Source organism: Liolophura sinensis, chromosome 3 (genome assembly GCF_032854445.1).
Source record: "Liolophura sinensis isolate JHLJ2023 chromosome 3, CUHK_Ljap_v2, whole genome shotgun sequence".
In the NCBI taxonomy this organism is placed as follows: domain Eukaryota; kingdom Metazoa; phylum Mollusca; class Polyplacophora; order Chitonida; family Chitonidae; genus Liolophura; species Liolophura sinensis.
The window spans coordinates 5889024-5910690 of NC_088297.1; the positions used below are offsets into that span (position 1 = coordinate 5889024).

At 41.2% G+C, this 21667-nt stretch overlaps 1 protein-coding gene across 1 annotated transcript; it reads left to right on the top strand.

The window, feature by feature from the left end:
* The first annotated feature begins 6837 nt into the window (after window positions 1-6837).
* Window positions 6838-18658, top strand: LOC135464159 (uncharacterized). Its single transcript, XM_064741659.1, has 4 exons — window positions 6838-7344; window positions 14123-14248; window positions 14980-15102; window positions 17677-18658. The coding sequence occupies exons 1-4, from the start codon at window positions 6930-6932 to the stop codon at window positions 18216-18218; spliced, it is 1206 nt and encodes a 401-aa protein (XP_064597729.1). The 5' UTR covers window positions 6838-6929; the 3' UTR covers window positions 18219-18658.
* Window positions 18659-21667: the final 3009 nt, after the last annotated feature.

Genomic DNA, 21667 nt, shown 5'->3' on the forward strand with positions numbered 1-21667 from the left:
TCACTTCCGCTTTGATACTCGCGCGGTACCATGGCAGCTCTCGCGATATTTAGCGTCAAAACGTCGCTGACGTCACGCCACGCCATTACGCCCATCGTGGTCGAGGAGGGAGCGAAAACGTTGAGTGGAGATACGTTTATGAGAAGCTTTAACGACGATGGAGCTCAGTTCGGTAAAAAATCATTCGATAAGATGTCATAACGTTTTGTAACGGCCGTTACGCCTGGTGCTTGCGTGAGCTAAACGAGGTCACACCGCGCTCTGCATATGTAGCCTAGGCTTACGGATGTGTTTTGTTCCGTTGTTCAGCCTAGACTCGTTGTGACGATACCTCGGGCAAGTACTCCGTTCCCTCCATTCTTTGCTCAGACCTAAATATCCTCTTGAGATGACAGTAACTGGCACGTCAGTTGGTTTATTCGTTATTCTTAAACTTGAAATATATGGCTCTTCGCGGTTTAACGTTGTTTAACGACGGACAAACGAATCGAGTAAGGCATTTCCTAGGTATTGTGACTGAGGCTCTATAGGGTGACTATCGAATGTCGAGTGATTGTTCAAGTTTATGAAATGTAAATGCTAATGGTAATGAAGTCAGTTTTTTTTTCTTCACTTGTTTAATCTTCATTTGACCAGGTTTATGTTTTAATGTCTTAAATTCGCTCATTACACAAGGGATTCATCCATGAAATAGGTAGGCTGAGTCAGTGCATTGCATCATTGGCAATTTGTGTATCAAAATAAATTTGTAATTAAATTCTCCATGTAATTAATTTTCAATCTTCTTAGCACAATGGTATGAGTGACCCTGCATTGTGGCCATTACATAGTATGCTGATATTCTGCCCTCTCTTCTCTTTCATAATATCGTAAGATTTTTTTTTTAATAATGAAATATAATAATAAAAATAAAAGTTATAATACAATCAAAATTGGTTTGTATATTTCAGTTCTGTTATACAAATCAGCTGTTTTGTGATTTTCTGTATTCAGGGCCCCAGACATTTTGTTGACGCGTAATAATGTACATTGATTCTTCACTGTATTCCCACGTTAATGTGTTTTTAATTAATTGGAATTTAATTTTACATTCTTGTTTGACTGATTAAAGAGCTTATTTGACCATTTTGGTTTCTTTGGCAGTATTGGTTCAATGCACCAGTGTATCTCTCAAATCAAAGTAAAAGTATGGGTTAAATTGCTTATAAACAAAAGAATTTACTAACAGAAAAAGTTAGTGGCAGTACCAGTGGTTTTGGGTAAAAAATTGATGACTGCAAATCCATGATGTGCACACCTCTGTGCACATATTACCGTTCGAAGTCCAAAACAAAAATTATAAAGCAAATTTCTCCTAACAGGTATTAGTCTGATATTTACCAAAAGGCAAGAATTTGAGCTATTCATGGTGTATACAGAAAATTTGATTTCATTAGTGAATATAGACTTTTTGGTTAATTAGGTTAGTGACATTGAATTCCCATATATGGCTTATCTCTAGTCAAAAGGGAACTCCGTGGCTGAAAGGGTTAGCACGCCAGTGTGGCGCAATGACCCAGGAGCCTCTCACCAATGCGGTCCGTGTGAGTTCAAGTCCAGCTCATGCTGGCTTCCTCTACGGTCGTATGTGAGAAGAACTGTTAGCAACCTGTGGATGGTAGTGGGTTTCCCACAAGCTCAACCCGGTTTCCTCCTACCAAAATGCTGGCCAGTGGCGTAGAAGTGAAATATTCTTGAGTATGGTGTAAAACACCAATCAAATAAATAAATAAATAAATACATTTACAAATAGTCCAACCCCCCCCCCCCCCCCCCCAAAAATTGCATTAATATCGAAAACAGAATAATTTTGCATTCACTGTGTAAAATTTAGAAAATTGGATATATCTGAATTAATTAATGAGAGGTGAGTTATGAAAACATGTGAAAGTTTATCCACTGTGTGTGATTTACTGTAGCTTCATTCAGGAGTTAACTTAATAGCCCAGTGGAATCTCAGATGAAATTGGGGAAATATGTCATAAATTCAGATGTAGTGCAGTATTTATTTTTTTATGTATTTATATTTAATTTTTATTTATTTATTTTTATATGTTATTTTATTTATTTTCTCCCTAGAATGCACCACAGTTATTCAAGTGCATTGAGGGTCCATAAGCTAGAAATCAATTTTCTTTACTTTTTTTTTTTTTTTAAACAAGGCCTGTAATGACATGAAAGCAGAATATTAACTATTGAAAATGAGTTTTTAAATTTTTTTGTTGATATTTTATCCAGAAACATCACATTGATTAACTATTGGTAGCCGATAAATGATGTCTTCATTATCAGTGTGATAACAGTACTTCATAAAGCTTGAAGGGCGTTAAAGGTTTACTCCTTCTCTGTCCCTGCGCCACAAAATATTTTTACATACATCAGTGTTTTGAAATGGTGAGTTTCATTGTACTGATCGCCGGCACCCATGGCTAAGTTGGTAAGGCGTCCGCTACATGGGCAGTAGATCCAGGGTCAATCCTGGGTTGGGTCACACCTTGACCTTTAAAAAGAGTAGGTTGTAGCTTCCTTGCTTGGCATTCGGCATTCAGGGGAAGTGCAACAACCCTTTTGTTGAGCCGTATCAGTATAATGGCTCAGGCGGGGCACCTTACTCGCCTTCGGTAAGTCATCTTAGTGAAGCATATAAAAGAATATAATATAATATTTTATCTATGCATATAAAAGCATAGATAAAAGAATGGTGGAACTCTGTCCTGCAACAAGGAGGCACATTACATGCCCTCTAAGGACTCCTTCGTCATATGACTGAAAAATTGTTAAGTAGGATGTTAAACCTCCACTCACTCACTCACTCACTCACTCACTCACTCATTTTAGTGATCGTGTTGAATTGAAGTCGGTACATACATGTCGCGTCATGAAGTTCATGTGTCAGTAAGAGTCCTGATTTATTCATCGTAGTCAAATCTAGTGATTTTGATGTCCTGCGCTGATTTGCTAGAACTGTCAGGCTTGTGACCAGTGAGGTGAGGTGTGATTTGCTATGACTGTCAGGCTTGTGACCATTGAGGTGAGGTGTGATTTGCTATGACTGTCAGGCTTGTGACCATTGAGGTGAGGTGTGATTTGCTATGACTGTCAGGCTGGGGACCAGTGAGGTGAGGTGTGATTTGCTATGACTGTCAGGCTTGTGACCAGTGAGGTGAGGTGTGATTTGCTATGACTGTCAGGCTTGTGACCAGTAAGGTGAGGTGTGATTTGCTATGACTGTCAGGCTTGTGACCAATGAGTGAGGTGTGATTTGCTATGACTGTCAGGCTGGGGACCAGTGAGATGAGGTGTGATTTGCTATGACTGTCAGGCTTGTGACCATTGAGGTGGGGTGTGATTTGCTATGACTGTCAGGCTTGTGACCAGTGAGGTGAGGTGTGATTTGCTATGACAGCCATGCTGGTGACCATTGAGGTGAGGTTTGATTTGCTATGACTGTCAGGCTTGTGACCAGTGAGGTGAGGTGTGATTTGCTATGACTGTCAGGCTTGTGATCATTGAAGTGAGGTGTGATTTGCTATGACTGTCAGGCTCATGGACCATTGAGGTGAGGTGTGATTTGCTATGACTGTCAGGTTTGTGACCATTGAGGTGAGGTGTGATTTGCTATTACTGTCAGGCTGGTGACAAGTGAGGTGAGATGTGATTTGCTATGACTGTCAGGCTTGTGACCAGTGAGGTGAGGTGTGATTTGCTATGACTGTCAGGTTTGTGACCATTGAGGTGAGGTGTGATTTGCTATTACTGTCAGGCTGGTGACAAGTGAGGTGAGATGTGATTTGCTATGACTGTCAGGCTTGTGACCAGTGAGGTGAGGTGTGATTTGCTATGACTGTCCAGGCTCATGACCATTGAGGTGAGGTGTGATTTGCTATGACTGTCAGGTTTGTGACCATTGAGGTGTGGTGTGATTTGCTATGACTGTCAGGCTTGTGACCATTGAGGTGAGGTTGTGATTTGCTATGACTGTCAGCTTGTGACCCAGTGAGGTGAGGTGTGATTTGCTATGACTGTCAGGCTTGTGACCAATGAGGCGAAGGTGTGATTTGCTATGACTGTCAGGCTCATGACCATTGATGTAAGGTGTAAATTTGCTATGACTGTCAGGCTCATGACCATTGAGGTGAGGTGTGATTTGCTATGACTGTCAGGCTTGTGACCAATGAGGTGAGGTGTGATTTGCTATGACTGTCAGACTTGTGACCAATGAGGTGAGGTGTGATTTGCTATGACTGTCAGGCTTGTGACCAATGAGGTGAGGTGTGATTTGCTATGACTGTCAGGCTCATGACCATTGAGGTGAGGTGTGATTTGCTATGACTGTCAGGCTTGTGATCAATGAGATAAGATGTTTGAATCAAGCTCTTGTTTTTTTGTTAGAAGTCAGGAGGCTTGTCATTTACCTGGCGAATGGTGATGGCTTACACTGACCACTCCAGTTGTGTCATTTACCTGGCGAATGTGGACGGCTTACACTGACCACTCCAGTTGTGTCATTTACCTGGCAAATGTTGATGGCTTACTCTGACCACTCCAGTTGTGTCATTTACCTGGCAAATGTTGACGGCTTACTCTGACCACTCCAGTTTGGTCATTTATCCAGCAAATGTTGGCGGCTTACTCTGGCCACTCCAGGTTTTGTCATTTACCTGGCAGATGTTGACGGCTTACTCTGACCACTCCAGTTGTGTCATTTACCTGGCAAATGTTGACGGCTTACTCTGGCCACTCCAGTTTTGTCATTTACCTGACAAATGTTGATGGTCTACTTTGACCACTCCAGTTTTGTCATTTACCTGGCAGATGTTGACGGCTTACTCTGACCACTCCAGTTTTGTCATTTACCTGACAAATGTTGACGGCTTACTCTGACCACTCCAGTTTGGTCATTTATCCAGCAAATGTTGACGGCTTACTCTGACCACTCCAGTTTTGTCATTTACCTGGCAGATGTTGACGGCTTACTCTGGCCACTCCAGTTTTGTCATTTACCTGGCAAATGTTGATGGTCTACTTTGACCTCTCCAGTTTCCTTCACGTTTAAACCTGACCAAACATTTTTGAGCATGATGTGAAACGCCAATCACATAAATAACCAGTCATGTGAGTGAAAAATTGACAACACCAATTAAAACAAAATAAAGTGAAAGATGTTTCACACTGGTTCATTCACATTTTAGGAATGGAAAGGCCTTTCAAAAAAATTCCTTGTTGGGGGTATCACAACTCTTACCAACAGAAAATGTCAGTTGGGAGGGGAATTTTCTTTATTCATTATTATTCTGGCTAATAGAGAAAAAAGGGATTTTAAAGCCATTAACATTGATGGAAAAATAATATAAATATAAAAATAATAAATACTTTAGAGTAGTGCGCTTTTTTGGGGGGTCACGATTTTGGGGGTCACGATTTTGGGGGTCCGATTATCGCCAAGGATCTTATTTATATGATCTTATCTATTTTAATGATGGGGGAGGAATTCCATGGTTTTTGTGCCTGCCATATTAGATGACCATAATCTGCTGCATTTTAATGAAAGACTTATGGCATTGAAAGTGTGATAGCTGGGAAATGGTCTCACATAACCGCTGAAATTGGCCTCTTGTCAATTTACCTCGGTTAGAGTTTTATTTTACCTGCTCATGTGAATGCGTAAACAGTGGCGAATTACACGCCCCTAGTACCACTGCTTAAGCGAAATTACGTGAAAACAAGTGCAGCGATGTTACTTGCAATTTAATTTAATTTAATTTAATTTAATTTAATTTAATTTAATACACATCAAAGATGTAGAATAATCGCTCAGGATATAAATGTAATAATTTATGGTGTGTTTTCAGCTGATGAAGCAATCGACGCTGAACATCACCTGTGGGAACCTCCACGGGATTCTCCACCTGGACAGATTCATGTGTCCCGGGATACACAGCCTCTGCATTGAGTATGATGGCCACATGGTGACGCCCAAACGTTTCACCATACTCGGAGAGAAACAGAGTCTGAAGGACTGGAAGAAGGCATTGAGGATCAACAAAATTCACTGAGGTAGAAATGGATGCCAAGCTCTTAATCTCAGGTATGCACACCGGTCTTTTATTATTTGAACAGCAGAGATGAGTTATAATGTGAGTGTTTGATTTTGATTAATCCAAATATGCATTCACAAGTTTTTATTCAATCTCTGTGAGGTTTGTGAGCCCACAGGCCCTTTCTTAAAACTTTGTGGCAGATTGTGCCTTGAATCTTGTTGCGCTTCAGCATGGTAAAATGCTTCTGTGCTTGATCATGTAACAGAATCTCTTTTTGGCACAAAAATCCATAGTCGCTAATTAAATTAAATTTTCTGTATTTACCAAGAGCACTTTAAATTACTGGCTGCAGGGTAACATTTTCTGCTGTCAATTGTAAACTCAATGGGGACTTGTCAAACGCCAGACCGGAGGACCTTGACACCATTTTATTGACCTCAAGCAGTTGTTTCCTAGCTCCTTATGATCACGACACAATAAAAACAGTACAAACGTTGTAGTAGAAACTAAAACATGGTAGACGTCATGGCTTAATCGTTTTTGACATAACAATGAATCGAAGTTCTGCTTCACACTAGCGCCACCTCACAGGATCAAAAAATATGCCGCTCTTTGTGCTAGCGAGTCTTGGATTGGTTCCTCTGTTTATCCATTCACGTACCCGACCAAAACATGAGATATTCTTCACTGGTGTGTGGCCTAAAACATCAGTCTGATAAGAAACTAAACACGGTCTGTATTTTCTCTCTGTAGGGATGTGATGGATAAAGGCTACCTTGACTTTGCCGCCCACGACAAGAGCTGCACGGGAAGTGTCTGGGACGGACGCCGTCCAAAGCGCTGTCTCCCATGTTAACAGAGGTCAAGTACACACCCACACACACGCCCAAAACTGTCACTCACGTGCTTGACATGCCCAGCTCTCCCTGGTCAGGGTCTGGCCCGATCATCACTGAAGTCCTGGGTGGACAGGAACACACATACTGCAACCTCTCCAATGATGGAGAGTCGGATTCTGAATCCTCAGGACTAAGGCCTAATCAACTCTTCATGAACACTCCCAATAAGCCTTTGGTGTGCGTCATGGAGGACAACTCTGCATCAGGCGTCCATATCAAGTCTGAGCCGCTGAGTCCAGCCCCGAGCCCAAAACCCAATGGGCAGGTTGATGACATGGTCTCTGAGAATTTTGGACTGGATGAGTTGATGGAATTAGCAGACAGAAAGCATTCAGTATGTAAACCTGTCACAGATGCAGTAGAAGGTAAAGATGTTGTGAGAGTGTGCCATGGAAGGTGAACTTTTTAAAAGGTTATGATGAATGTGTGCCATGGAAGGTGAACTTTTTAAAAGTTTATGATGAAAGTGTGCCATGGAAGGTGAACTTTTTAAAAGTTTATGGTGAAAGTGTGCCATGGAAGGTCAACTTTTTAAAAGTTTATGATGAAAGTGTGCCATGGAAGGTGAACTTTCAAAAAGATATGATGAAAGTGTGCCATGGAAGGTGAAGTTTTTAAAAGATATGATGAAAGTGTGCCATGGAAGGTGAAGTTTTTAAAAGATATGATGAAAGTGTGCTATTCTATTAATCACCAGAAAAACCAAGGAAGCTTTCATTTTAATTTCTTCACTCGCCATGATGTGCATACTGTAGAGTCAAAGCGTTGTTGACTCATTGTCATTCATTCTTATCTTCACTTAGACTTTTTTTTCCTTTTTTTTTAAAGAATTATGTTTTTTTTTTACATTTGGCTATTGTCATAATTCTTGTGAAAATGATTCATGTGTGTACATTAACGTACAACAAAGAGCTACAGTAATTTAAAGTATGTGACCCTAAAGTGTGTGACCCTAAAGTATGTGACCCTAAAGTATGTGTAAATACAAGGTACACAACAAAAAAGAGAAGAAAATGTTGACGTCATTGGGACTCAGCCCTCAAAAATTGCTGCGATCGTTCGTTCAGTTTGCGCAGAGGTTACCCAAGTTCAAAAATGGGTGAACAATTGCACAAAATGGCATACAAAACAAAAAAAGACCAAAGTAAAAAAAAGAGTGGTAAGTTATCATGTCTGGATTAATTGTTTGGGCAAAAGTTTGTTTGGTGAGAAAATTGACAGCAGTTGAATTTGAAACAGGTTGAAATAAATGCTGGCCTGCTGGCTCGGGGATAGTGTAATCTTCCCTGGGCTGGCAAGTCATAGGATAAGAACAGCCCAACGCAATCGCTAAATTTTAACAGAAGGGAGGAAAAAAACAGCAGGAAGGCATAAGATTCACACTCTGGTGAATAAAGGCCTGGTGGGAGTTTTCATCTTTAGTTTAATCAGTCTTCTGTAAGCCGGTTAAAGTGAAAGAAAAGCAGATATAACATCACGTGCTGGCTTCCAATTAATGTTGCAGTGATACATGCTATCCCATTGGCTGTGTGTCTCCTGTGGACCAATGAGTGAGCGTCTAACAAATTGTTGGCGCTCTAACAAAATGTTATGGAGGTAGTGACGAAAGCGGTGAGAATGAGAATGACTTCAAAAATTTGCTTGTAATTAAATTTGTTCACATCGACACTGGAGTTTTGGAAGATTTCACTGTCACATGTTACTTATGATAAACGTCACAGTGATATAGTAAATCCATACCAAATGCCAGCACCTTCAGTCTTCTGTAGCTGACAGCTTCAGTCTCCTGTAGCTGACAGCTTCAGTCTCCTGTAGTTGACACCTTCAGTCTTCTGTAGCTGACAGCTTCAGTCTCCTGTAGCTGACAGCTTGTCTCCTGTAGCTGACACCTTCAGTCTCCTGTAGCTGACAGCTTCAGTCTCCTGTAGCTGACAGCTTCAGTCTCCTGTAGCTGACAGTTTCAGTCTCCTGTAGCTGACAGTTTCAGTCTCCTGTAGCTAACATCTTCAGTCTTCTGTAGCTGACAGTTTCAGTCTTCTGTAGGTGACACCTTCAGTCTTCTGTAGCTGACAGCTTCAGTCTTCTGTAGCTGACAGCTTCAGTCTTCTGTAGCTGACACCTTCAGTCTTCTGTAGCTGACACCTTCAGTCTTCTGTAGCTGACAGCTTCAGTCTCCTGTAGCTGACAGCTTCAGTCTCCTGTAGCTGACACCTTCAGTTTTTTGTAGCTGACACCTTCAGTCTTTTGTAGCTGACAGCTTCAGTCTTCTGTAGCTGACAGCTTCAGTCTTTTGTAGCTGACACCTTCAGTCTCCTGTAGCTGACACATTCAGTCTTCTGTAGCTGACACCTTCAGTCTCTTGTAGCTGACAGCTTCAGTCTTCTGTAGCTGACACCTTCAGTCTTCTGTAGCTGACAGCTTCAGTCTCCTGTGGCTGACACCTTCAGTCTCCTGTAGCTGACACCTTCAGTCTCCTGTAGCTGACACCTTCAGTCTCCTGTAGCTGACAGCTTCAGTCTCCTGTAGCTGACAGCTTCAGTCTTCTGTAGCTGACAGTTTCAGTCTCCTGTAGCTGACAGTTTCTGTCTCCTGTAGCTAACATCTTCAGTCTTCTGTAGCTGACAGTTTCAGTCTTCTGTAGGTGACACCTTCAGTCTTCTGTAGCTGACAGCTTCAGTCTTCTGTAGCTGACAGCTTCAGTCTTCTGTAGCTGACACCTTCAGTCTTCTGTAGCTGACACCTTCAGTCTTCTGTAGCTGACAGCTTCAGTCTCCTGTAGCTGACAGCTTCAGTCTCCTGTAGCTGACAGCTTCAGTCTTCTGTAGCTGACAGCTTCAGTCTTTTGTAGCTGACACCTTCAGTCTCCTGTAGCTGACACATTCAGTCTTCTGTAGCTGACACCTTCAGTCTCTTGTAGCTGACAGCTTCAGTCTTCTGTAGCTGACACCTTCAGTCTTCTGTAGCTGACAGCTTCAGTCTCCTGTGGCTGACACCTTCAGTCTCCTGTAGCTGACACCTTCAGTCTTCTTTAGCTGACACCTTCAGTCTCCTGTGGCTGACACCTTCAGTCTTCTGTAGCTGACACCTTCATTCTTCTGTAGTTGACAGCTTCAGTCTTCGGTAGCTGACAGCTTTAGTCTCCTGTAGCTGACACCTTCAGTCTCCTGTAGTTGACACCTTCAGTCTTCTATAGCTGACACCATCAGTCTCCTGTAGCTGACACCTTCAGTCTCCTGTAGCTGACACCTTCAGTCTTTTGTAGCTGACACCTTCAGTCTTCTTTAGCTGACAGCTTCAGTCTTCTGTAGCTGACAGCTTCAGTCTTCTGTAGCTGACACCTTCAGTCTTCTGTAGTTGACACCTTCAGTCTTCTGTAGTTGACACCTTTAGTATTCTGTAGCTGACACCTTCAGTCTTCTGTAGCTGACACCTTCAGTCTTCTTTAGCTGACACCTTCAGTCTCCTGTGGCTGACACCTTCAGTCTCCTGTAGTTGACACCTTCAGTCTTCTGTAGCTGACAGCTTCAGTCTCCTGTAGCTGACAGCTTCAGTCTCCTGTAGCTGACACCTTCAGTCTTCTGTAGTTGACACCTTCAGTCTTCTGTAGTTGACACCTTCAGTCTTCTGTAGCTGACACCTTCAGTCTCCTGTAGCTGACACCTTCAGTCTTCTGTAGCTGACACCTTCAGTCTTCTGTAGCTGACAGCTTCCGTCTTTTGTAGCTGACACCTTCAGTCTCCTGTAGCTGACACCTTCAGTCTCCTGTAGCTGACACCTTCAGTCTTCTGTAGCTGACACCTTCAGTCTTCGGTAGCTGACACCTTCAGTCTTCTTTAGCTGACACATTCAGTCTCCTGTAGCTGACACATTCAGTCTCCTGTAGCTGACACCTTCAGTCTTCTTTAGCTGACACCTTCAGTCTCCTGTAGCTGACACCTTCAGTCTCCTGTAGCTGACACCTTCAGTCTCCTGTAGCTGACAGCTTCAGTCTTCTCTAGCTGACACCTTCAGTCTTCTGTAGCTGACAGCTTCAGTCTTCTTTAGCTGACACCTTCAGTCTTCTGTAGCTGACACCTTCAGTCTCCTGTAGCTGACACCTTCAGTCTTCTGTAGCTGACACCTTCATTCTTCTGTAGTTGACAGCTTAAGTCTTCCATAGCTGACACCGTCAGTCTCCTGTAGCTGACACCTTCAGTCTCCTGTAGTTGACACCTTCAGTCTTCTGTAGCTGACACCTTCAGTCTCCTGTAGCTGACACCTTCAGCCTTCTGTAGTTGACAGCTTCAGTCTTCTGTAGCTGACAGCTTCAGTCTTGGCGACGTCACCTTCAGTCTTCTGTAGCTGGCACCATCAGTCTCTTGTAGCTGACACCTTCAGTCTTCTGTAGCTGACAGCTTCAGTCTTCCGTAGCTGACACCTTCAGTCTTCTGTAGTTGACACCTTCAGTCGTCTGTAACTGACAGCTTCAGTCTTCTGTAGCTGACACCTTCAGTCTCCTGTAGCTGACACCTTCATTCTTCTGTAGTTGACACCTTCAGTCTTTTGTAGTTGACACCTTCAGTCTTCTGTAGTTGACACCTTCAGTCTTCTGTAGCTGACACCTTCAGTCTTCTGTAGCTGGCAGCTTCAGTCTTCTGTAGCTGACAGCTTCAGTCTCCTGTAGCTGACAGCTTCAGTCTTCTGTAGCTGACACCTTCAGTCTTCTGTAGTTGACACCTTCAGTCTTCTGTAGCTGACACATTCAGTCTTTTGTAGCTGACAGCTTCAGTCTCCTGTAGCTGACACCTTCAGTCTTCTGTAGCTGACACCTTCAGTCTCCTGTAGCTGACACCTTCAGTCTTCCGTAGCTGACACCTTCATGCTTCTGTATTTGACACCTTCAGTCTCCTGTAGCTGACACCTTCAGTCTCCTGTAGCTGACACCTTCAGTCTCCTGTAGTTGACAGCTTCAGTCTCCTGTAGCTGACACCTTCAGTCTCCTGTAGCTGACAGCTTCAGTCTTCTCTACCTGACAGCTTCAGTCTTCTCTAGCTGACAGCTTTAGTCGGTACACAGATGGCTTATATTTACCTACAAGGCCAATGCAAGGATCATCGGTCCCCAAAAGTCATACCCAGTATTAAAATTTCACAGCTGATTTCTTGACTACAATTCTCTAGTACCTGAACTTCTTAAAAATGTTTTCCCATGTCATCAATATGCAGTTTTTGAGGTACTCGATTATGACAAGAGAATAACTTTTCGGTGCAAAATGACGTCGCCATTTTAAGACCATTTTTAGGACTACTTGCCTATCTTTTAATGTAGGCAGTGATGGTGTATAGATCAAAGCATCTTTTTTTGTGCAATATTGGGAGTGCAAATTAACCCGTTGAACACAATTCAGAAGATCAGTCTAATCCTTTTTAATTAGTCCTCTATATTCTATATACCACCCCATGTTAAAATTACCAGATTGGCCCTACCGTGCCGAAAAGCGACGACGTTATATCACAAAGGGAGGTCACTCTGTTGTCGTAACGTCATATCTCAGAACATGCATGTTGAAGTATTACAACATTTACCTTACGTACATGGTTACAGTTATCAGCTGCTTAGTTGAATGCAATTGGTGATTATTGTGCTGAGGGTGTCCAGTGTAGGATAAAACTTGTCCAGTTATCTAAATGTGCTTTGATAACTGATTTTTGCACAACTTGTTTTGACACAACCCTTGTGTATAACCCATGGGTTACCCAAAAATCATTTGCTTAACCGAACTGAAGGTTTCACAACCTAAATTTCACTTTTAACTTTTTTACTGGTTAAATGGATTGTTCAAACTTTGAGGGCTGAAGCCAACCTTAGAATTCAAACATTGAAATGTTCTGTTAAATCTTTCAATGAATGAATATATAATGATGAATTTACTTTTATGTATGTGTTAAAATTCAGCTCTCACTAACCAGTGAGGTTGCAAATTCAAATCCAGCTCTGGCGATGAATGAGGAGATGTGTCTTTTATAATGTCCATGATTGTACAGACGTTAAGTTAGGCAAAATTTTGTTTAGCCGAAGATGGCCCCAAACCAGCGAAATAGCATTCTCCATGTTAAACCATAGCACTCTCTCTTTGACTAACCAGTGAGGTTGCAAATTCAAATCCAGCTCTGGCAATAAATGAGAAGATGTGTCTTTTATAATGTCCATGATTGTAAAGACGTTAAGTTAGGCAAAATTTTGTTTAGCCGAAGATGGCCCCAAACCAGCGAAATAGCATTCTCCATGTTAAACCATCTCACTCTCTCTCTGTGACTAAAAACTGAAGTTCAAACCCATGCTTTGTGTTAAACCACAAGGCAGTTTAATTGTCCCCAAATGCATGTACTGTGTACAGCTGTGATCTTGGTTTGAGCCAACTCAGCTATTGGAAATACCGATCAACATTGTGCTTGTAAGTAATCAACAGGTGAAAAGGTGAGAAACAGGTGTGCAAACTTTGAGGCCTTGGAGACATGTTTGATGGCAAATTTTTGTGTCGAATTCTGTGACAGATTTGCTGGGGCAAGTACATCAACTTCCAGATGGATTGCGCTCTGATGCTGGTTAAGGTCGTGCTTGGCCGAACAAAATTTTGTCAAATCTAACATGAGAGTAATCTCACTAAAGTATACAGGTTCTTTACTAGGGGAGGTGGGTAACTCTTGGGCAGCACTCTTGCTGAATCCATAACCCATAGCAGTAACACAATTTCTGGAGTACTATATTTTGATTCAAGTCAAAAAACAGATAAATATATGATATCAAAAATATTTCTCTAATGCAATCGCAGCTTGGTTTATGAGGGGAGGGAACTCTTCCCTACTTCCCAAAAGTGCTGAAAACCCCTCTGAGGTACATGTAAGACTGTTGCCAATTTGGTGAGAGCTTGATTTGAACTCGCAACCTGTTTGGTTAATTTACAATGCTTAAAGCCTCCTTGTGTTTATCCTCGTTGAAACATTTATTAATTTTTTTCAACAGTTCAGTGGTTGTAGGTTTCCCCCCAGGCACAGCTCATTTTCATCCCACCATAAAGCTTTCCCAGGACATACAAGTGAAATACTCTTGAGTATGGGATAAAACTCAGATTACATGAGTAAATGTATATGTTTGAATTTTCAGATAGCCTCAAGTTTTGGGAGGGCATCATAGCCTTGGGACTGATGGAAGATTTCATGAAGGAAATTAAAATCTCATTAGACATTCTGAAACAGAGACTGGTTCATCCGTCTGGGGATATTGAGAGAGGTAAGGACGTATGGACTCATGGAATTGAGGGCAAAAGAACTTTATGTCAGATGAAAGACCATTAAACATGAACCAGTAAAATGGTTTGAAAACGTTAGAGTCTATCATGGTGTGCAGTGACCCAGAGGGTATAGCTGAGGGTATAAGAGCTGGCTTCAGAGACCAGGTCATGACCCTGTTATCTCAACACTGAAATTGTTATCTATTTCCACAGCTGATAACAGTTTACATGCAAGATGAGTTTCCTAATGTCTATAATCTTGAAATCGTAAGACCTTAAAAAGCCAAATTGAGAATGAGAAACTACATTGTTCTGCAGTAAAGAACCAGTGCACAAATTTTAATATTTCTAGAACAAAGGCATTTTATTTGTAGCTGTGTTTGAATTTTTGACTAAAGTCTTAAGACGTTTGATAAATATGGAACCTGGAGAACAGGTTTATCATGCATACTGTGGGATGATCTGTAAGGCAACCTGAGTATGTAAAATAAAGCTGACACTGTCTCAGAGAAATCTGTTAACCAGTGGCTTTATAATATTGCTCTTCCTCTCCGGCCGTACCTGGGAAGGTCTTCCAGCAATCTGCTGATGGTCGTGGGTTTCCCCCGGGCTCTGTCCGGTTTCCTCTCACCATAATGCTGGCTGCCGTTGTATAAGTGAAATATATTTGAATACGGTTGAAAACATAATCAAATAAATGAATAAATAAATATGTCTTGTGTTATTGCAGAGGCAGTGAAGCTGTCCAGTGTGGTCAAGGACTTGGGGTTGTTTCGAGTTCTACATGAGAAAATGGTGGACCTACAGAGGGAAACTCACGAACAGCAATACAGACTGAACGCCGAAATCTCAGGTATCCGTCTTATCATGCTATGGTGCGAAATTCTGGTGGGGAATGTAAATGTCCACATATTGATGTCTTCATGTATTTCGTCAGCTCAGATTATAGTTTGTGACGGTATACATGTAAGTCGTACATGCTCGTCATATACCCCAAATTACCATATATTTCGTCCATGACTAACTTGACCATTTTTCCTGATTCTAGAGAGTTTAGTTGATTTTAGAAAGATGTTTTGAGAATTGCTTGGAACATGGGATGATATTCCACTGGAAAATTGTGAGTTTCAGTGAAAAAAATAGTGTTTTTTTTGACATTTATTTGTCTTCAGAAATGCACTTTTGTGGGTGAAATCTGAGGTGATTTAGGGTGTATGGGTGTGGAGAGTACAGATCTGTATCCATGGATACAACACAAATAATATATCGTTCATTACAACTCCCGTTTGGTGGGAAGGTCTGTCAGCAACCTGCGGATGGTTGTGGGTTTTCCCGTGGGCTCTGCCCGGTTTCCACCCACCATAATTCTGGCCCCCCCCCCCCCCGTCGTATAAGTGAAATATTCTTGAGTATGGCGTAAAACTCCCGTTTGCTGCTGTGGTACAGTTACCCTCTCCATGCAGAGGCTTTCATTCTTGCAGCAACTTCTTCTGCTGAAAGTGAGCACACATCTTACACAGATGCATAATTAACATAATCCAGAGCGACCAATGGAAACGTCCGTACCATAGTAACCTGTAGTAACATGTTGTTGTTGTTGTAAAGTTCCTGCGAATGAACGAATGGAAGGTGAAGAATTCTTCAAATTCTAGCAAAGTGAAAGTAACATATGCTGATTATTTATGATTGATTTTGGGCCATTAGTGATGCCGGGTGTTGCTGAAGTAGTTGATATTTAGGTGGAAATGCGAAGCTCCTCAATCGACATGACCTCTCTGTGGTCATGTCGAATGAATATGAATGAATATTCATGAAGAGATGTGAATGAATATTCATGAAGAGACGACTCCACATCATCCAGTGAAATCTTGGATGTCATCACTTTTCACACGTATCAAAAATCCAGGTGTCTTTTGACAGAGCGTAGAACCAACAGAACGATCCAATTGTTTGGATTATTATTTTTATTATTAGTCAGTATGTAAAATTGCAATATCTTGAAAACTGGTAAAGTTACAAAAAACAAACTTCAGAGTTTATAAATAGTGGAAGGAAAAAAGGTACTAACAAAAATAGCATAAAAAATAAACATATAGGGCCTATATACATGTAGGCCTGCAAACAACGAGACAAGGCCTATCCTCAAAAATGGGTTTGCAGGAAAATATTTTTCCTTAAATAAATTAATAAATTAATGAAGGGAATACTGAAAAAAAAAAGATGTTAAAACTGTTTAATTTTCCGAGTTATAATGTGGCTGAAATTACTCAAGCATATCAGACACGTATTATCATGTGATGTCGCTAATCCTCGTAGTCTGGATTAGAGATTAAGACAGCGGGGGATGGATTATCACTATGTAAGAAAACGACATTCGCACGTGTTTTAAACAGCATTCAGAGAAGTGCCGGTTGTTTTCGCAAAAGCTGTTTACTGTCGAGTGAGCACTTTTAATCAACTGGCAAAGTAGCTGGTCACATTTTAAGCAGTTGGAACGTACAATATAAATTCACAATGATTGGAGCCCGTCATTAATGTTTGATTAACGCAGTCAAGCAACACAATTAGTTTCAGATTTTTTGTGGCTTTAATCGCCATCTGTAGAAACTGCTATCAACCATTATGTACAGTTGGTCATTGCATTGTTGTGTACAGTTCATATTTTGTTAGAAGTTCACTCATTGGTCCACAGGAAACCAACGGCCAATGGGAAAGCGTGTATCAAAGTGACATTCATTGGAAGCCAGCACGTGTTGTATCTACTTTTCTTTCACTTTCCTGGCATACTGAAGATTGATCATACTAAATACAAATGGACTCCTACTTCGTTATATACCAACTAAACCTTATCATCATGCTTTGAATATATTTAAAGCCTAATTTTAATTTAATTACATCCAATACACGCATGACCACTTTAGCTTGTCAGGGATGCAGCCGTTGGTGATTGATTGATTGATTGATTGGTGAGAGGCTCCTGGGTCATTACGCTGCGCTAGCGCACTAACCGACTGTTGGTGATTGAAGTCGACCGCTCATCATATATTTTTGATTGCTGTTTGAGTATTTGTACCAGAAAGACACACCATTGAGTTTTTTTTTTAATATTATATATATAATATTCAGTTTTTAACTGAATTTTGCCACCAAATAGCGTGGTCTAAAATCGACATGCATGAATCCCTGACATGTAGCATCTGAGAGCAATGTTTATTACCTTTTCACTGGTCTTCACACAATCCCCAGTGGACATTGTATCTAGCTGGCTGTGGTTCAAATCCATATAATTCCTGCCAATCTTTTTTTTGCTTTTTTCCCCTCATTATCATGAATTTTGTAGCCTTTAGGCCACCAGATGTAGTAAAACAAGTAACGGTGTTAGATAACAGCTTTAATTCTAATTATTTATATCTGATTTTCACTTCAGTTCTAGAAAAGCAATGGAGCGAAACACAGAAGCGTAAAGGCAACTTGGCAAAGAGGCAACAGTTGTTAGATCAAGTGAAGACCAGCTCCAGAATCAAGAAGCGTAATGGAGTACAACGAACAGATGTATTAGCGCCCAGAAAACATGTCAGCCATCCCCTGAGCAAAAATCTGGAAAGAGCAAGGAGCGGGTCACCATTAGCAACCAAGACCCAGGACTCCACGATCATTATAACTGTGAACGAGGGAGTGGATGGGGAGTCGTGCGTCCCAACGCCATCAGAAAACGAAGATTTTCTGGTCACCATAACATCTGGGCGCACTGCGGTCACTATGGAAGATGGCCTGAAGGACAAGATTCTGAATGAAAGGCAGCAGGAGTTAGATGGTGACATGGAGGTGAAGGACCCCCTGCAAATCAAAACAGAAACCCCCATAGGAGGTAAAAGGAAATATGAAGACAGTGAAATTGTGTCGAATGGCTCAAGTCGGAGAAAGCGGCAGCAAGCTGAAAGGATTGTCAATGCGCAAGAAGATGAATGAAGAAGGAGGCTTTAATTTCGGTTTTCGTGATGTTTTTTTTGGCTACCAGTATTGAAGACTTTAAATCCATGGTGAAGTGTTGAATTTTTATGATTATTCACTGTCTGTTTCTCATTCGCATTCCCATGACATGCAATAATGCAGCTGTTGTTGTTGACTTTTCTATCAACAAACCAATTGTGATTTACATTACCGGTACCAGATTACCAGCTAAGAAAGTTTTACCATTTCTAAAATGTCGTGTACATAGGAAAAGTTTCAGATAATCATTTCATTCATTTTCAGAAACATGTGCATGATCATTCAGTCTTGTTAGAATTGTCTGTATTCATGTTATTGTATCTGCATATTTCAGTTCCATTTTCATAATGTGTAATGTTTGTTAATGTAGGTCAGACTTTAAGGAAGCATCGATAAGGGTATGTTGTTTATTCCTGGCGGGGGGAAAAAGTCATCCACGGCAAAGGCTTTTATTTCAAGGCCATTTCAGCACCAAGGTCATTGTGGGTGAAAGACGGGAATACAGCTAACATGGGAAGAAGGGGAGGAGCTACTGCTAACATGGGAAGAGGGGGAGGAGCTACAGCTAACATGGAAAGAGGGGGAGGAGCTACAGCTAACGTGAAGAGGGGGTAGGGGTACAACTAACATGGAAAGAGGGGAGGAGCTACAGCTAACATGGGAAGAGGGGGAGGAGCTACAGCTAACATGGGAAGAGGGGGAGGAGCTACAGCTAACATGAAGAGGGGTAGAGGTACATATAACATTGGAAGAGGGGGGGAGCTACAGCTAACATGGGAAGAGGGGGAGGAGCTACAGCTAACATGGTAAGAGGGGGAGGAACTACAGCTAACGTGAAGAGGGGGTAGGGGTACAGCTAACGCGTGAAGAGGGGGAGGAGCTACAGCTAACAAGGGAAGAAGGGGAGGAGCTACAGCTAACATTGGAAGAGGGGATAGGGGAACAGCTAACATAGGGAGAGGTGGAGAGCTACAGCTAACATGGGAAGAGGGGGATAAGCTACAGCTAAAATGTATATGCATATAGCTAGAGCTGGAAATGCAGGTAAAATTAAAACCTGTGTAAGAAGTATCGCCTTTCTTTGTAAGAAGTATCACCTTTCTTTGTGAGAAGTCTCTCCTATCCCAGAATCTGGGTAAGAAGTATCACCTTTCTTTGTAAAAAGTATCCCCTTTCTATATAAGAAGTATTACCTTTCTGTTTAAGAAGTATCACCATTCTTGTAAATGACTGTAATGGTAATATAACGTTTGTAATATCGCTTGTATTATTAGGGAGGTTGACCCGCACTTTTCCCACGACACTGTTCATGTAAAAAGACAAGTGTAAGCTGACTACGTACTGCACAGTGCAAACGTTGATGACGTAGATATTTTTATTGCAAAAGGTGAATAGGACTCCAGTCTCACTGAGCGATATTTTTGGCACTAAAGTCCAGTCTCTTTATCTGACGTGATCTCACTGCGACTGACGTCCCTCAGTCGCAGTCATAATATTAGCTGATTTCTGTTTAACCAGTATTACGTAGTGTATACTGTGGTCTACCTGATAAAAGTAAAAAAGTGGCTTCTTCTCTTTCCACCTGGGGCGTAAAAATTTCTTGCTGAGGTCAGTCCGGAAATTTAGCAGCATTCTCAGATTGCCCTGTCGAAACAACTTTGTTGGGGAGAGAGCCCGAATTGGGGCAGCTAAAAGGGGTAACTAGGAAATGGAAAATATGCCCCAAAAATGAAAAATGTTGTCAAGGGGTAAATGGTATTGTTTTTTTCTAATATTGCTCTGCAGTTGCTTACGACGTGTTGTTGTTGTAAAGTCATGTGTACGGCTGAAAAGTGCTTTTCCAGTCAACAGAACAGTTTGTGGGTGTTTTCACACGCTGTGTAAAATCATATGAACGTATAATGTGGTTACAATCAAATTACTGCTGTTATTTGATAGGATATTTGGCAGGACGGTTTTAGTGTCAGGCGATGTGACACTGGTTTTAAAATTTTTTTTTTAATCCGATGAAATCCAGTATATATGCTTATTTTTTTTTTTAGGGAAGAGAGAAACAGAGGGGTGGAGGAAAAAATTGTTCTGCTTTATACCTGTGGACAATTTGTTTGTCATCATTTTTGGTACTCGAGGGACTTGAGGTGTTTGCTCGATTTTGCTTTCAGTGTAGTTTCGTCGAGATCATTTCTAGACAGTTGCCGCGTAGTATATGGACTTCTCCCTAACCGGCTCTGAACTCGGAGCCAGATAAAAGTGCTGGAAACCTGGTTTAGCGGCAAGTCCTGACACGGAGCAACTTCTATATAGATCTGAGCCTATCACAGCATTAATCAAAATGTTTTGCATTATGAACTTTAACATTTGTGTATTGATTCTTTACAGCAGAGCAATGTACCAACTCTATTTTGAGTCATTTCCTGTTCTCGGTTTGTTTATTTAAGCACTTACAAGTGTTTTGACTTTAAGGTTTAAGTCCTTGAATAAAAAGGGAGCCCAGAGGTGCATGTCTCGTGACGTTATTTTGACGTTCTATGACATTCCGTGGAAAATGTTGCTTTGTACACGTACAGGTATGACAACGTTATTGAAAGCTACTTCACATTGTTTCCGCATCAAGTACCGGTACTCGTCATTTACACAATTGAAAGTACAACATTCATTGTTTACACACATCGTGGTAGATTTTCGAAATTCATTTCTTAAGCTATTTATATATATATGTGAATTTCAACGTGTGTTTTTCATGATTATCATTATTTTGGATTGTGGGTTTCACCCGGGCTTTGCTCGGTTCCCTTTCACCACGATGCTGGCCGTCGTCATATAGGTGAAATATTCTTCAGTGCGGAGTACAGCACCAGTCAAATAATAAATATTTTGGATTGTTTTGATCATGCTCGATTCAGGTTCAGTCATGGAATTATTCGACATTTAATCACGGACTTTTAAAAGCTTACTAGAATAAATGGATTCACAATACTCGTTTGACAGAGCTATGACAATGTTAATGAATTGTGGAACGTGGTAATTTGCAATCTCTTTTTGACAAAGTTACATGTAGGTATTGTGAAAACACTATATACTTTGTCATCAGGTGTCCAAATTACCCTGTTGAGAATATGGTCATAATTCAGCCTTGTCTGCACTGCTACCCAAAATGGCGGTTTTATCATTTGTCCAGGTAATTTTGTCAGTTGTCCAAAATGGCGGTTTTATCATTTGTCCAGATAATTTTGTCAGTTGTCCAAAATGACGGTTTCATTTGTTGTCCCGAGTGAAATTTTCATTCGGTATCAAAAATGAAGTTTTGATAGATTGTCCAAAAATAAAAGTTTCACAATTTTCACTTTATGAACGAGCGCAACGTATTTGAAAGGACCATTCAGACTGCGTATTTGTTGGAAAACAGACATTGTTGAGATAATGTTGAA

What these genes read in the sequence shown, in the direction of transcription:
- LOC135464159 (XM_064741659.1), top strand. Translation starts at nt 6,930, where the DNA reads ATGTTAACAGAGGTCAAGTACACACCCACACACACGCCCAAAACTGTC. An exon ending in TGTCACAGATGCAGTAGAAG is followed by an intron (nt 7,345 to 14,122) that starts GTAAAGATGTTG and finishes TTGAATTTTCAG; the next exon opens with ATAGCCTCAAGTTTTGGGAG. An exon ending in ACTGAACGCCGAAATCTCAG is followed by an intron (nt 15,103 to 17,676) that starts GTATCCGTCTTA and finishes TTTTCACTTCAG; the next exon opens with TTCTAGAAAAGCAATGGAGC.